Source organism: Trachypithecus francoisi, unplaced genomic scaffold, assembly GCF_009764315.1.
Source record: "Trachypithecus francoisi isolate TF-2019V2 unplaced genomic scaffold, Tfra_2.0 Lachesis_group20, whole genome shotgun sequence".
In the NCBI taxonomy this organism is placed as follows: domain Eukaryota; kingdom Metazoa; phylum Chordata; class Mammalia; order Primates; family Cercopithecidae; genus Trachypithecus; species Trachypithecus francoisi.
In genome coordinates this window covers 10132969-10150379 of record NW_022681466.1, presented here as the reverse complement: position 1 = coordinate 10150379, position 17411 = coordinate 10132969, and the positions used below count along the sequence as shown (strand labels likewise).

General features: G+C 45.6%; 1 protein-coding gene across 5 annotated transcripts in view; it reads left to right on the top strand.

The window, feature by feature from the left end:
* The window catches only part of CYTH1 (cytohesin 1), a 108404-nt gene that overhangs the window by 40184 nt on the left and 50809 nt on the right, over positions 1-17411 (top strand). For 2 of the 5 annotated variants that reach the window (XM_033182441.1, XM_033182439.1), the window contains exon 1: positions 7529-7811. The exons of 1 other annotated variant lie outside the window; for it this stretch is intronic. In XM_033182441.1, the coding sequence (XP_033038332.1) occupies positions 7703-7811 (109 nt within the window). In that variant the 5' untranslated portion in view covers positions 7529-7702. Of the gene's footprint in view, positions 1-7522; positions 7812-16446; positions 16743-17411 lie in introns of those variants that run through there. 2 more of the 5 variants (XM_033182443.1, XM_033182442.1) reach the window with 2 other exon arrangements.

Here is a 17411-nt window from a genome sequence, read left to right as displayed (position 1 = left end):
GTCCAAGCAAAAATAAACTACAGAGCCCTACATGTGGGGTCTCTACACATTACTGCCTTATCATGTTACATTGCCACACATCCATCTGTAGGCCATGCCTACCACACAGCTTTTAACCAGGTTATTAGTGTGTCACTCTTAAATGAGGAGAAATAGACTATGCTTGCTGGAGACTTAAGGAAAACCTTCAGTGTTAGCAAGCAGAAGAGCAAATAGAAGTTTAAGGAAACAGGTCATGGGACATGTAGAAGAAAGCTTTAAAAACTATATACTTAAGAGTCTCAGATATTAAATTAATGAAACAAGGATAGGCTGCTATCAAAAAGGACTGTGGGTTGAGTCTTTCTTATCTGAAATGCTTGGAACCAGACATGTTCTAGATTTCAGAATTTTTTGGATTTTGGAGTACCTGCATTGTACTTGCCAGAGCATCCCTAATCTGAAAACTAGAAATCTAAAATGCTCCAGTGAGCATTTCCCTTGAGTGTCATGTTGGCACTCACAACATTTAGGATTTGGGCACGTTTCAGGGATTTCAGATTTTGGGTTTGTGTTAGGTAGACAGCTTCAGAGGCCGTGACACGGGAGCAAAGCTGGAGACCAGTGTGGGGTCTGGTGCACTGTGGACGAGGACAGAGAAGGAGGGGCTGGTGAGTGGACGGAGATGACGGGAGAATTCTCCACAATCCCACAGCCCAGAGATAATGATTGTTAATGTGTTAAGTATATATTCTTCCTGGCTTATTTCCTTTTTCATTTTTATAGTCTATGCATTTTTGTTACATGATTTTTTCATTTAACAGTATAACATAGACATCTTTCTGTCTCTACAAAAATAGTTATGCAACATTTTCCAATTCCTTTTTTTAAGTGCCAAGGAATACTTTTAAGTAACTCGCAGGACAAATGCCCACACTAAATAAATACAACAGAAGCTCTGATATCACCACACCACAGAAGCATAGACATTAAAATACTACATTATGTCTGTCTAGTTGGCATGTGTTTTAAATGATAATCCACACTGTGCATTTAGCTGTGGCTAGGCTAGCACTTTATTTTTTATTTTTATTTATTTATTTATTTGTTTATTTATTGAGACGGAGTCTTGCCCTATCTCCCAGGCTGGAGTGCAGTGGCACGATCTCAGCTCACTGCAACCTCTGCCTCCCGGGTTCAAGTGATTGTCCTGCCTCAGCCACCCGAGTAGCTGGGATTACAGGTGCGCCCACCACCATGCCCAGCTAATGTCTATATTTTTAGTAGAGACAGGGTTTCACCATGTCGGCTAGGCTGGCCTCGAACTCCTGACTTCAAGTGATCCACCTGCATTGTCCTCTCAAAGTGCTGGAATTACAGGTGTGAGCCACCACGCCTGGCCTATTTATTTTTGAGACAGGGTCTCACTCTTGCCCAGGCTGGAGTGCAGTGGCACAATCATAGCTCACTGTAGCTTCAACCTTGCAGATTCAAGCGATCTTCATGCATCACCTTCCCAAGTAGCTGGGACCACAGACATGTGCCACCACGCCCAGCTAATTTTTACATTTTTTATAGAGACAGAGTCTCACCTTCTCTCCCAGGCTGGTCTCAAACTCCTGGGCTCAATCAGTCCTCTCACCTCAGCCTCCCAAAGGGCTGGGATTACAGGCATGAGCCACTGGCCCAGCAGGCCAGCATGTTAGAAGACAGCTGGTAAATGAAAACAGTTATTTTGGAAATCAGTTTTATAGCAGTGTATAGTGAACCTTAAAGTAGTTCGTATCTTTTCACCAACCCTTAAACCCACTTATAGAAATTTAGCCCAAGGAACTAATAGGAGCTGAGGAGGCAAAGGTTACAAGGATGTTGCAGCATTTTACAGGATGTAAGGAAAGAAAAAGATTAATGCCAACAGTAGAACTGGTTAAGTAAGTTACAACATATACATAATGCAACCATTAAACATACTGGCTCCTTCAATTCCCTTCCAACCTTAGGGTTCTTTCTAGCCTCCCCCTTTTCATGTTTGCAAATTCCTTTTCCTGACAGTGGGAAACCTAGCCCCCATGACCTGGCTTGAGGGTTGCACCCAACACCTTCCTTTTGCCCCCAGCTCTACTTCCTGTCCGATCCCATCCTGCTCTCTGCCTGAGGCTGTCCTGGAGGGAGTATGTTTTTAGGCTCTTGTACCCTCTGGTTCCTAGTTGGGTTTGACCAGGAGATGGGAGGGTGAGGGAAGAGTGAGGTCAAGGTGAATCTGTCCTGCTGGTGACTAAGGCTTGCTGAATCCTCTACCAACGCTCTTGCCAGAGAGCTCCCATTTGCCACTTGTAGCAGCAGTATGGTGCCCTCGCACCCCATCTGACTTAGCAGGGATGGGGGCTGCCCCTGTTGCTAATCCAGGGGGCTTTGTACTCCTTGGTGTTCTCTCTAAACTCTGCCCTCACTCTGCCTATCTTACCTTTCTCCACACTCCCACTCTAGGAATGTTTCTGTCTCTGGGATTGTGATTGATACGGGTATTATGCTTTCAAAAAACAAACCTTCCCTAGAATGTTACATAAATATTCACGTAATTTTTTTTTTCTACTGTCATTTATTTAATTTTTTTGTAGAAATAGGATCTTGGTCTTGAACTCCTGGCTTCAGGTTGGTCTTGAACTCCTGGCTTCAAGCAGTCCTCCCACCTTGGCCTCCCAAAGTGCTGGGATTACAGACATGAACCACAACTCCCAGCCTAGTTTTAAGACATTTTAAACCATTACATGCTTGTGTATTCCCACCTAATCTGTTGCTGGAGGGGGTGAGGCTAAAGTCTATTTAAGGGATTTATTAATTAAAAATATAGAATATCTTGAATCAACAGCACTTGCATCAGAGTGCCCTGTGTGTGATTTGTAATATGAATGGTGTCGAGTGTTTTCTTCTACTCTGTTGGTTTATTGCTTTTCACAGGGCCTGTGCTAGCTCCTGAATGTTTCCAGTATCATTTGTTCAGACACTGCTCTGAGGCCCTAGATTATTGTTCTGGTTTTGTAATGTGCCATTATTTTTTTAGTTATCTTAAAGTGTACTTCGAAACTTAAAAAGTTTCCATTTAAATAAATACATTGTAATCTAACACTCTGTTTGGGATTGATACCCTAGACGTGCCTTATGAGTTGGGTTATTATATGTGTTAGTCTCTCAGAGGCAATCCCAGTTTATGCTGACTGGCTGATGTAATTATTAATAGTGCCCATTTGCAACCTCAAAAATATCTCAATATGGATGATAAATTATATGGTCACTTACAAGTGAGCGAAACATACAGTTTGGTGATGCAGTGGTTCAATGTCTATTTTAAGGAATTGGAGACATGAGATTCATTATTTTCTTTTTTAACAGTGTTAATTGTTGTACTAGAGATGACAGTGTGACGTCGAGCCAGGTATGCCTTGCCATGCTTCCAGCTTGGAGGGACGCTGCCTGGCCAGGAGCCTGTGAGGTGGTCTGCTGTGCCCAGTAGGGATGATGGCTATGACATGAGCCAGTCAGAGTCCCTCTTTTGAGAATGTGAAGTGGAAGTATAACAAGAATGAGGCATTGAATAGTGGGAACAGAAGCTAAAAGTCGCGAGGCCTGGAGGAGTAGGGGCCTGTGAGGCCGTGGGTGGGAACAGAAGCTAAAAGTCCCGAGGCCTGGAGGAGCAGGGGCCTGTGAGGCCACGGGTGGGAACAGAAGCTAAAAGTCACGAGGCCTGGAGGAGCAGGGGACCTGTGAGGCCATGGGTGGGTGGAAGGAATGATGGGGCCTCTGAGGCAGAGGTTGTGGGGAGTGGAGAGGGGGGACCTGGTTGGCAGCCTATCAGAAGATAGTAGCTCCAGGCCTGGTGCAGTGGCTCACGCCTATAATCCCAGCACTTTGGTAGGCTGAGGAGGGTAGATCATTTGAGTTTAGGAGTTTGAGACCAGCCTGGCTAACATGGTGAAACCCCGTCACTACTAAAAATACAAAAATTAGCTGAGCATGGTGGCAGGCGCCTATAATCCCAGCCACTTGGGAGGCTGAGGCAGGAGAATCGCTTGAACCCCAGAGGCAGAGGTTACAGTGAGCCGAGATCGCGCCGCTGCACTTCAGCCTGGGCGACAGAGCGAGACTTGGTCTCAAAAAAAAAAAAAAAGAAGATAGCAGTTCCATTCTTTCATTTGCCAGGCCGGAAAGCTTGGAATCACCCTTGACTTCTCTTTTTTACATCTCACATGGACTCCATTGGCACATCCTTGGCTGTACCCTGAAAGTAAATATGGCAAGAATATGGCCACTTTTATCAAGTAAGTCGCCAACCCATCTCACCTAGATGACTATAGCAGCCCCCAGCTGGTCTCCAGCTCCTGTGCTGGCTGTCTCCAGTCTGTTCTTCCCCATAGCCAGAGTGGTCTTGTTACAAAGGAAGCCACAAAATGCTGTGTTGCTCCGAACCCTGGCAGCAGCTATGCATCTCACCCAGAATGGAAACCAGAGTCCTTAAAATAGCTGCCAAGGCCCCATGCAGTTTGCCCACCACCCTCCTCACCTCTGCGACCGTATCTTCCACTCCTCCCTGCACTGTTCTTCCTGCTCCGGCCACCGTAGCCTCCTGGCCCTTCTCAGCAGAGGCCCTCCCTGACTGCACTTCCACTTCCCCCACTCCGCAGTACTTATTACCGTCTGACATACTGCATATTTTACTTACTTGTTTCCCTGCTTTCCCATCTCGATAGAGTGGAGACACCGTGAGGGCAGGCATTTTTGTCTCTTTGGTCCTCTGATGTCTCACTAGTGGCTGGCACTTAGTGTGCTCAGTGAATGTTGAATGAAACAGATAAATGATACAAGTAGCTTTGTAAAAACTTTTTAAAAACAAGTGACAGGTTATGACAAAATATTCGTAACATTTAATACAAAGGATTTGTAATCTACAAATGATTTTAAAAATGATAAGCAATAGAAACGTGGGCAAAGACTTTGAAAAAGCAATTCACGAAAGAGGAAAGACCTCAAACTTACGAAAAAGGTAATCAGCATCATCAGTAAAATCAGGTCAGTGCAAGTGACCATCACCAACGAGAAACCGTTTCCCACTGTCTGCCTGGCAGGAGTTAGGCTTGGTCCCATCAGGGACGTGGCAAAAGCACTTTGGCAGCATCTGTGAAAGCTTTTTTTTTTTTTTTTTTTTTTTGAGACGGAGTCTTGCTCTGTCGCCCAGGCTGGAGTGCAGTGGCCGGATCTCAGCTCACTGCAAGCTCTGCCTCCCGGGTTTACGCCATTCTCCTGCCTCAGCCTCCCAAGTAGCTGGGACTACAGGCGCCCGCCTCGTCGCCCGGCTAGTTTTTTGTATTTTTTAAGTAGAGACAGGGTTTCACCGTATTAGCCAGGATGGTCTCGATCTCCTGACCTTGTGATCCGCCCGTCTCGGCCTCCCAAAGTGCTGGGATTACAGGCTTGAGCCACCACGCCCGGCCTGTGAAAGCTTTAAGTACTCAGGCCTCATGACCAGCTTTTCTGCTGCTCTATTTGGGTGTCTATTCCAGAGAAACACTATACCATTTGACGGTAGGGAGAAAATAGAAGTGACCTGTCCTCTTATACGTTGGGATCACTGGCTGTGAATCAGACCTGATGCCAGCAGATAGAAATGCTGTTTGGGAATCAATGAACATAGGTTTTGCGATGGTGCAGGGTGGGACTTAAAACTGTGATTTTGACATACTAAACCAAAAGGTGACACGTTGGGTTTATATGAGTTGCCGCTACAAAACAAAGTGTTTTTTTTTTTTTTTTTAATACATGCGTATGTATTTATTCAACTGTTACTAGGCAGGAAAGAAGAGAATGTGATGAAGTCTCTGCCCTGGAGTCGGGTCAGCACCTGTGGTCACCTTCAGAGTCTGACTGGAGACAGTGCCCTGTTGCCTTGCTATAGATGTGTGTGTTTCCAGCTCTCCTATGAGAACTGACCAAAGTCTAGCACTTCCTGCAAAGCTGCTGCACAAGTTTGCATTTCCAACCAAGACTAATAGGGAGGGGTTTGGGAGTCCAGCAGAGAGCAGGGTGTGGAGGGTGGGCTCTGCAGCCCAGTCTCGTGCTTTGGCAAGCTGTGTCACCTCTCTGGGTGCTAGCATCCTCATCTGTGATCTGGGGATGGCGAGGACACTCACCCCATGGGATGTTTTCAGGATTAGATGAGTTAAGTCACATCAAGCTAGGCACAGAGTAAGCACGCGATAAATGTTACCTCCTGTGGCGATGCGGTGGGAAGCTATATCTGGAGCCAGCAGTTCTGCTTGTGAGAAGTTTTTTCTATGGAGATCATTAAAAAGATGTGCCAAAACGTGTGCACACGTGTATTGAGATGCGTAGAAAAATTGGAAATCACTTAGAAGTCTTAACAATATGGGGCTGGTTAAACATTGTGTCTAGACTGAGAAGAATAAATGTGATAGATGTCCATTTACAGGCGTGAAAAAGTGTTTGTTATAAGTAAAAGTAGGTGGCTATAAAACAACAGAAAATATCCTGTGTGTGTGTGTGTGTGTCTATAAAAGAGAGAGAGAATATATATAATACTTAACACAAAAGTCTGGAAAATGTCTACCAAAATGTCATCAATGGTTATCTCTTGGTGATAGGATTAAGGTGTTTTTTTTTTTTTCCTTGTTACTATTTTCTAATTTTCAGCAATGAATATGTGTCATGAACATAGTAGGACTATGCAGGAAAGAATCTTTGGGTGCGGCATATTACAAATCATAATGGGGATAAAACTGAACTTAGATTGGGAGTTTGGCCCTTTGAATTTTTTTTTTTTTTTTTTTTTTGCCTCTAATATCTGCTTTCTGCTTTTAGCCTGTGACCTCATCACTTGCTGTAATGATTACGATCTCTTAGTCACTGTCTTGGGAAATGGGCTGTTATCTCATTGTAAGGGGACCAGGGATTTTAATGATTCCATTTTAAGAAAGTGTAGTTGGCTTTCTATGGGCTCCCCATCCATAGATTTAACCTATTGTGGATGGAAAATATTTGGAAAATAAAAAAAGGTCACACCTGTACTGAACACATACAGACTTTTTTCTTTTCATTTTCTCTAAACAATATAGCATAACAACTGTTTACATAGCAGTTACATTATATTTGGTATTAGAAGTAATCTAGAGATGATTTAAAGCATATGGGTAGATGTATGTAGCTTATGTGCAAATAATTAAGGACTCAAGCATCCGTGGGTTTTGGTGTCTATGGGGGTTCCTGGCACCAGTCCCCCCTGGATACCAAGGGACAACGATACTGGAAAGTGAAGAGAAAAACAGCGGCGAGCCCTGGCTATGACTTTGGTTGGGTTTGAGAAAAGACTAGAAGTGTGGCTCCTAAACTGGTTTGACTCCAGTGTAAGATTGCTTTCAGGGAAGCAGATGGTTAACACACTCGGAAGGTGCTTGAGCTTGACTTCAGGAACTGGGTGGTGGCACTGACTGGGAGTGCCGCTTCTTTGGAGGCTGGAGGCTGATTGGCCCAGGCATGCAGCCAGCCATTGCCTGTGTTCAGGAAGCAACTCTGAGCTGTCCTAGTGGCTGGGCAGCTTCTCAGGTATCCCCGGCCCCTCCCAGTCAGACCCCACAGGAAAACTTGGCTCTCAGTAAGTTACCGCTCTCCTTAAAGGACAGAACAGACTTTTCGTGTCCAGCTGTAAGGAAACAAGATGGTCCTTAAAACCGAAGAAGAGGATGGTGAGTCACAGCTGCCGCCCCCAGCCGGGACTACGCGGCTTGGGGTATATGGAGTGGAGTTTTCCGTATCTCTTTTGATTGGTATGTGAAATCCTATGAGGATAGTTTACTGAGCCTTTTGGGGAGGAGTTAAGGACCAACCTAGACTCTGGTTTTTATCTTACTGTTTTCAGGAGAAAGACTGTAGCCTCTTAGTAGTTAGGAAGCTGAGGCTCTCTTGGGGATGTGTGTGTGTGTGGTGTGTGTGTGTGTGTGTGTGTGTGAGAGAGAGAGAGAGAGAGAGAGAGAGAGAGAGAGAAAGGTAACTCAGTGTTTTTAAACCAAAGAGGTTCCCCTCCAATCTTTGCTTCCGTTAGAGTTCTGCGTTGGGTGTTTCTTGGTAGATTCCACTTCATACTTGTTGACTGTATCTACTTCCTGTATCGAAATAACAGTTCGGCAGAACTTCTGGGAATTCCACAAATATCTAGAAAGAATCTGATGCTGAAAAGTAGAGACATTAGATCAGATTGAAAGAACCAGTGAGATTCAGGATAAATAATACTTGTTTTATTAAATAAAATGTATCTAAGGGAAAAGACAATTAATGTGCTCTTCTCCCTTTGGTTGTTAGGTGAGGACTGTTTGAAGCCTGGGAGGACAGGATCTGTAGAACTTCTTTCATCTGCCCCACACCCGTACTGTAAACAGTGGAGCTATGAGTAATGGGATGACGAGTTGTGGCTTCTAAATCCCAAGAGATTCTGCTGAAGAGCTGTGTCTTAAAGCCCTGGGTCAGCACAGGAGTTGTGTTTGTGGACATGTGTGTGTTTTATTGTATTTTATTGTGCCACCTTTATCAGATGGCGATGTTGTAATGCTGTAAGACAAAATAGTAAAATGTGTACTGCTTTGTAGCTGGTAATGTATGATATATTTAAGTTCGGAATACATATTTGGCTGTGTTTCAAAGTGGATTTTGTGAAAGTTGTAATAAAATTTGGGGATCCTCTTTAGGTTTTTCCCACTCTGGTTCACTATAAAGCACATATTTTAAAGCCCCACCTCTAAGTGCAAATGATCCTGAACAGTGTCCATGGGCGACACTGAAAGCTGCAGCACGTGTGGGGGATGCTAGGAGGGAAGCACGCACGAGTGTCCATGACGATACTTCTGTATCTGAAGAGGGGACAGTAGTGAGGGGCAGTGCCAGGCCAGGACTGAACTGCCTGATTGGTGCTTTTGTAACTGAAAGGTGAGTCCACACTAGCCAAGGTCTAGTTCCAAAGGGAACACTTTTGAGAGTGGAAGAGGACACTAGTGACTATGCTGGGACAGCGGGAGTGAGCGGGGCCTGGCCGTGGTCCCTCATGCTTACTTGCTGCTGGTTCCTCTGGGTGAGCCTAGCTTCAGACCCACTGGAGGTGCAGTGTAATAGTCACTTCTTATCCTGGAGGCTTTAAAAGTCAACATAAACTACCCTATTCAACAGGGGGAGTGAGGGGGGTGAGGCATGGAGTTAGGGACCAGGAGCTTAGAGGTCGAATTACTGAACAGCTTTGCTTTGACCAAGTAACCTTGAAGAACTGGTGCTTCTCCGCTTCCCTCACCCCCTCCCATGGCGTTTCCTTGTGTTGTCACCTGGGACTGAAGGCAGCATTGCCCTGTCAACCACTGCTAAAATAGATGCCCTTAGACATTGCCATGAGAGACAGAGTGGCATTTAGGTAGATGTAAAAGGAGGGGAACAAATGGAGTTTCCTCTGGCAGGTCCCTGAGATCCCAGGGGAGGGCAGAAGTTAAGAGTTGGTTATGCTTTCCATAGAGCTGCATTTAACTAGACTTAATGCCCTAAAGAACACGCCTAAGAAAGGGTATGTGGGGGTTTTTGAAAATATTCTTTAAAGAAGTCGGACTCTTCTGCTATATTAACCTCAAACCCACAATTTTTAGGTTAAAAATATTGCTTTCTGGCTGGGTGCAATGGCTCATGCCAGTAATCCCAGCACTTTGGGAGGCCAAGGCAGGCGGGTCACCTGAGGTCAGGAGTTCGAGACCAACCTAGCCAACCTGGTGAAACTCTGTCTCTACTAAAACTACAAAAATTAGCCCAGTGTGGTGACAGGAGCCTGTAATCCCAGCTACTTGGAGGCTAAGGCAGGAGAATAGCTTGAACGCAGGAGGCCGAGGTTACAGTGAGCTAAAATCATACCACTGCACTCCAGCCTGGGTGACAGAGTGAGACTTTGTCTCCAAAAAAAAAAAAAAATGCTTTCTGCCTTTCTTACCTGGTACACTGGTACATACATCAGTTTTCATTCTGTATACGTGTGTTAGTGAGGATAAACCAGTGTAATTAATTGGGCACTATTTTCTTAACTACCCTAAATTATTATTATTTTTAACTGTTTAATCTTGTTAATGGCTAGTTCCCCTTGATTTGCCTTTTCTTTTGAGACAAGAGTCTCGCTCTGTGGCCCAGGCTGGAGTGCAGTGGTGCAATCTTGGTTCACTGCAACCTCTGTCTCCCAGGTTCAAGCGATTCTCCTGCCTCAGCCTCCTGAGTAGCTGGGACTGCAGGTGCACGCCACCACACCTGGCTAATTTTTGTATTTTTTGTAGAGACGAGGTTTTGCCATGTTGGCCAGGCTTGTCCTGAACTCCTGACCTCATGTGATCCACCCACCTCGGCCTCCCAAAGTGCTGGGATTATAGGCGTGAGCCACTGTGCCCAGCCTTGATTTGCCTTTGAACCCTCTCTTTGGCATCTCTTTGGGATAGAATCCAAAATCTTTGGTGTGGGACCTGAGGCCCTTCACAGGCAGACACTAAGCCCCTTTCCGGGTGCCAGTTCAGGCCTGCTGTGTCCTGGGCCCTGCCCTGTGGTGTGCCCATTGTTGCTGGCCTCCTTCACTCCCGTACACTTTATCTTGCTTGGTATATACCGTTCTCTTTTCTTTTCCTTCTGGGGAATCCATTGGTCCTTCAAGTTCTGGCTCACAGGCTGGCCCCTCTGAAGCCTCTTGGCATCGCCTGGAATTCTGTGAGTACTTGCCGCACTTGGCCGCTGTGGCGGGGTGTGCTGCTGCTATGGGCTTACATGCCTCTCCCCGCTGGCCTTCACTTTCTGTGCAGGCCAGGGACTGGAGCTGTTGAAATCCCAGCTCCAAGCACAGGCGGCGGCTATGGCAGACGCTCAGTGAACGCTGAGCTGAAGTGAATCTGTGTATTTCAGCAGGAGAAAAACGAGAGGTGAGGATGCAGCCGGTGACCCGAGTGTGAATTGGGCTCTCTAAGTAGTGTACCTGAGGTAGATTGTTTGTACTCAGTGAGTCTTTATCTTACCTGTAAACTGATGAGAACAGTGTATAGTTCATTGTCAGGAAATAAGCAGAGTTACAGTTGAACTTTGTTGAAAAGTTAAAAAAAGTGGAAATGAGAAAATGTTTTAAGCTGTAAGATAGCATGTGCATATAAACTAGTATTATTTGTAGAAAAATATGCCAAATAGACTAAAGTATAGGCTTCCTCAGCGGGACACTGGATGTTCAGATTGCATCTAAAATGTTGTCCTTGGTGAACTTTCCACGTTATCTTTTTTTTTTTTTTTTAAGATGGAGTCTTACTCTGTTGCCAGGCTGGAGTGCAGTGGTGTGGTCTTGGTTTACTGCAACCTCTGCCTCCCAGGTTCAAGCGATTCTCCTGCTTCAGCCTCCCGAGTAGCTGGCACTATAGGCGCCCACCACCATGTCCAGATACATTTTTGGATTTTTAGTAGAGACAGGGTTTCACCATGTTGGCCAGGATGGCCTCTATCTCTTGACCTCATGATCCACCTGCCTCGGCCTCCCAGAGTGCTGGGATTACAGGCGTGAGCCACCACGCCCAGCAGTTATCCCATGTTTTAATGTGTGCCATGCGATTGTGGTAGTCTCTAGTTGGACAAATTGCTTAGGTTGAGGTGTTTGCAGGAAGAGCTGAGGTGCTGTAACTATCAATTCATATCCCCCTAGATATTTCTCACTCCCTTCCTTATGGATTTTGTATTTTGCCGAATCAAAAATGGTTACATCTTTATTTTTAAGCAGGAGCATGTTTGGCATTGTACAAAGCATACATCATAACAAGAAACCTGTATCACCATCTGCTGTGACAAGTTTTGAAGAGGATTCACTCTGGTTTGAATTGTATAGGCTTTCCTGTTGAGTACAGCAGAGATGAATGCCCACGGTATTATACAGAGGATTAGAACTGCCTTTCTTCTTAATGAAGGTGAAGAGAAACAAGGGCTTGGATTCTGCCCTTTGAAGAAAGCTGACCCCTACCCACTGTCTGAGTCTTTCTGCAGCCTCTCAAGTTCTCTCTTCATTATGGAATATGAAAGCACAGGACTGGCTGTGGGGGGTCAAGACCCAAAGTCTGATTAGACAGGAGGGAATGTGGAAGGCAGCAGGTGGAATTTTCTAAGAAGTCAGTATCGGTGGAGAGAAAAGGCAGGTATCGTAGGTCTTGGTAGGCACAGGTCTGGGCATGAAGAGCCTTTATCAGCCTGCAGTGTGGTCAACCGAAGGGAGGACAGAGTCAGGGACCGTAGATGCAGATAGGAGGCAGAGTTGGAGCAGGAGTGGCCCTAGGAAACAGGAGAGATTCCCATTTTCATCCACCCCTCCCTGTGCTTCAGGAGGGTTCGCGGGAATATGTGTGTGGCTGCAGGCTGACAGAACCTGCAAGCAGTTTACTGCTGGTTAAATCAGAGATGGAGGGCTAGACCTTCTGGAAATTTTTAGTAGTATCCATCTATCATTTTTCCCTTGGATTTTGACAGTCCTGCAAAGGCAACTTGACTGAATTTATAGTGTTCTTGTCTCTGCCTTTCTGTTTTCAGCCCAGCTAAGATTTCCTTTTTAGAAGAGGACTCTTTAAAACTGCCACCATCTTCTCCTGGTTACCTTCTGAAGAACTTCAACTTATGGGGAATTCCTGTGGGTTTTGTGTTACATCTGGAGCCATTAAGTAATTAACTGGGACAGAGTCACTAACAGTTGTGTAATCACAGACTCTTAAAGCTGTGAGGTGCCTTAGAAGTTATCTAGTCTAGCCCTGGTCAGTTCAGTAAATGAAAGCCATTGCTGTGGCTCCTGGGAAGGACTCTGAAAACTAAGCCCAAATCAGCCAGGATTTTAAGTTTTAATAGCCACTTTTGAGTTACGATGATTTCATGCCTTCATATATTCCTAGTTACCTTTTTGTTTTTCTCCTGACTACGTGATGTGTTTGATTCTGTAGACCTAGGTAATACACTGGGGGAAAAATGGAGATAGAAAAGTCAAATTCTGCTGTCCTGTGGATCAACTGGTATGTGAGGACTCGCCCAGACACATTCATTTCTTCCTTAAGAAAATAATTTTGTGCCGAGCGCGGTGGCTCACACCTATAATCCTAGCACTTTGGAAGGCCGAGGCGAGCGGATCACGAGGTCAGGAGATCGAGACCTTCCTGGCTAACATGGTGAAACTCGTCTCTACTAAAAATACAAAAAATAAGCCGGGCGTGGTGGCGGCGCCTGTAGTCCCGGCTACTCGGGGGGCTGAGGCAGAGAATCACTTAAACCCGGGAGGTGGAGCTTGCAGTGAGCCGAGGTCATGCCACTGCAGCCTGGGCGACGGAGCGAGATCCCATCCCCAAAAAAACAAAAAAACAACAAAAAAAGAAAATAATTTTGTAACTTGTATCATGTTCTTCCTTCCTCTACAGAAGAATCATGGAAGCTCAACTTCTGACCTAAAAAAAGATGCAGTGAATTTCTTTTTTTGAGTCAGTGACTGTTTTTTTTTTGAGATGGAGTCTCGCTCTGTCGCTCAGGCTGGAGTGCAGTGGCGCGATCTTGGCTCACTGAAAGCTCCGCCTCCCGGGTTCACGCAATTCTCCTGCCTCAGCCTCCAGAATAGCTGGGACTACAGGCGCCCGCCGCCACACCCAGCTAATTTTTTTTTTTTTTTTGGATTTTTAGTAGAGACGAGGTTTCACTGTGTTAGCCAGGATGGTCTTGATCTCCTGACCATGTGATCCGCCCGCCTCGGCCTCCCAAAGTGCTGGGATTACAGGCCTGAGCCACCGCTCCTGGCCTAGTCAGTGACTATTGACGCCTTTCATTCTGGTGTCTAAAGCCTCTCTCCCTTTCTATTTTCTGTGAAGAGTCAGGATTCTGAGTCACAGAATTCAGATGAGAGACCACAGATGAAATCACAACAGAATGGGTGTAGTTACGACAGGCACCTCATGGGCATTAGAACAGAATCCAAGGATGTTTCTTCTATGATAGAAATATTGGGCCAGTCTGAGCAATTGGTAAGTGGCTGGGGGCATTTCTGTATTTTCTTTGAACAAAAACTTCAACATCAAATTTTGGGTTCGTTGTGGATCCAGATATACAGATAGGCAGAAAAGGAAGAGTCCAAGCCTCCCCCACTCTCCTTCCATAGTCCTGGCTTTGAAAGGTGATTCCTGCCAGCAGTTTCAGGTACATCCTTCTCAGAAGCTCCCTGTGTGTCTAGCAAGCATAGGTGTTACTTGTGAGAAGGTGTTCTGTGCCGTCCTGTTTCACCAGCAGTGTCTTAGAGATCTTTTCATATTCGCATTTACAAATCACCTCATTCTTTTAAATTACCAAATAGTGCTTAGGTCGTTTAAAATTTTTGGAATTTGGGGCGCATATCCATTCTTAAATGGAATTTAAGAATCAAATTCCTAAGTTTGATTCAAATCAAATCAAAAGGTATGTGCTCTTTTTTTTTTTTTTTGAGACGGAGTCTCTCTCTGGGGCCCAGGCTGGAGTGCAGTGGCCGGATCTCAGCTCACTGCAAGCTCCGCCTCCTGGGTTTACGCCATTCTCCTGCCTCAGCCTCCCGAGGAGCTGGGACTACAGGCGCCCGCCACCTCGCCCGGCTAATTTTTTGTATTTTTAGTAGAGACGGGGTTTCACCGTTTTAGCCAGGATGGTCTCGATCTCCTGACCTCGTGATCCGCCCGTCTCGGCCTCCCAAAGTGCTGGGATTACAGGCTTGAGCCACCGCGCCCGGCCCGGTATGTGCTCTTTATGTTTTGCTCGTGCCAAAGGTTGTACCAGTTTACACTCTCCCAGCAGCACAGGAGACTACCTGTGTAGCCCACTCCCCTGACAGTATTTTGTGTCATCTGGCATTCTGATTCCTGCCAGACTAATGGAAAATGGTATGTTATTCATGTTTTAATTTGCATTAAACACATAGTGACTGTGAGTATCTTTTTCTGTGTGACCATTTGTATTTCTCTTTTTGTAATCTGCCTCTTATATCCTTTGCTCATTGTATTCATCTTTGTTTTACTAATTTTTATGCTGCTTTCTTTGTGACTTAAAGAAGTTAACCCTAGCCAGGTGTGGTGGCACACGCCTATAGTCCCAGCTATTCTGGAGGCTGAGATGGGAGTACCGCTTGAGGCCAGGAGTCTGAGGCTGCAGTGAGCTATGATCACACCACTGCACTCCAGCCTGGGTACAGAGTGAGACCTTCTCTCTAAAAATAATAAGTTAATTAATTTTTAAAAAGATATTAACCCTTTGTCATATGTTTTGTGAATTTATTGTCCTAGTTGTTTACCTTTTGGCTTATGGGATATTATTTTTCACTCAGAAGGTTTTCATGGTCATGTCGCAAATGAACAGACTCACCAATATTATGACTGTATTAATTCATGCTCTATTCTAGAATTATTCAGATTTTATTTTACATTAACATCTTTGATTAAGCTAGAATTCATTTCAGCTTAGTTTTATCCCAGATGGCTAGCTGGCTATTTATTTGCCCAGCACCCTTGACTGAATAATCCTATTTTTCTTTACCGATTCAGAGTGCTACCTGTGTGTTTCAGTATTTCTTGAGTTTGTTTTCTGGTCTTTTTCTTCTGTGGCAGCTTCCGTTACCGAAGCGTCACATGCTTTAATCTCTGGTAGCGACACCCTCACATCACCCTTTCTCCCTTCATGCTTTCTGACTATTCTCATATATATGTTTTCCCATGTGAAGTTTAATATCCTTTTTATTATACTTTTGAAAACATCATGTTGGTAATGTAAATAATTTTTTTTGAGACGGAGTTTCGCTGTCGTTGCCCAGGCTGGAGTGCAATGGCACGGTCTTGGCTCACTGCAACCTCTGCGTCCCGGGTTCAAGTGATTCTTCTGCCTCAGCCTCCCGAGTAGCTGGGATTACAGGCATGTGCCACCACACCCGGCTAATTTTGTATTTTTAGTAGAGATGGGGTTTCACCATGTTGGTCAGGCTGGTCTTGAACTTCTGACCTCAGGTGATCTGCCCACCTCGGCCTCCCAAAGTGCTGGAATTACAGGCATGAGCCACCACGCCTGGCGTAAATAATATTTTTAAACATCGTGGTATATGTACGAGAACTTTCATTATTGGGGTCTACGAGAACTTTCATTATTGGGGTCTTTCTACCTTTGCTCAGGTCCCCTTTGTTTTCCATGTTTCTTTTTCCTGTCTAGGGAGGCTGGCCCTGCTACAGGAGCCAGCCTGGCTTGGGGAGGATTTACCAGTGTTTGGGGTAAAATAGAGTTTGTCCAGAGAAACCAACTATATCGTGCCACCTAGAGGTGGGCATCCGTTTGTCATGGAGGGAGGCCATAGGACACCTTCATGATATCAGGGACTCACTGCTCTCTTCACGGGTCAGCACCTCTTGAGCTAGTTCTGGAGCAGGTGTGCTGACCTGGATCTCAAAGGTGCAGAGCTTGGCCTGCCTTCTGCTCCTCCTCATTGCTCTCCTTGGCTGCCCCTGCTACAGGTCTCCTCTTTCTTCCTTCTAAAGTTCTGCCCACTGCATGGGCAAGAGATAGGAGACGGTCCAAGAGCAGCCTCATGACAGCAGCCAAGACAGAGAAGAAGCCTGCCCTCCTAGCACACTGAGTTGGCACCGGAAGAATGCACTGGCCAGGAGGCTTGGGTCGGCCGTGCCTGTACCAGCCTCGCCCTGCTGGTAGGTGGAGGCAGGGGGCTAGTACCGCGGGCCTGCCCGTGACTTGGAGGGCTGGTGCCCTCATCAGCTCCTTCTTATACTTCTCCCAAACTTTTGCAAACCCGGACTCTGGGAAACTCTGGTAAGGGTGATGTCTGGAACAGGGAGCCAGTTTGTTTCTATTTGGAGGTGAAGGTAGAAATGACCTCCCTCTCAAGAGATCTTCAAGCCCTTCTCAGAGCAGGAACAGATGGCAGTTTTTGCTTCTTTGAACAAGAATTTTATGCTCTTAGCGTTTACTAAAGAATAATGAGGCATTTTTAAGTATAGGGAGTGGAATAGAGTTTAAAGAAAAAAATCAAATAACTCCAGGCCTCTGTTTTCATGGGACACAGAAGGAGGGGAGATTGAGAATCCTGACTCGCCTAAAAGCTTTATGCTTATCATGTCTGTGGTGCTTGGAGCCTGTGGCCCAGGTGATTTGGGGTTTGGGGACGCCTCATGGGCAGAGAGGACCTTTGAGCAGCATTGTGAATTTGTGGGTTCAGGATGCTGATGAAACTGTTGAGATTTGAATGTATTCCTCGTGCCTCATTTTCCGCTTTAGAAATAAAGCGATTGGTGCACATTTCCCTTGCACACTTGTCAGAGGGTCACTTTCTGGTTCCAGCTGTCCTTGCACCTGAGACA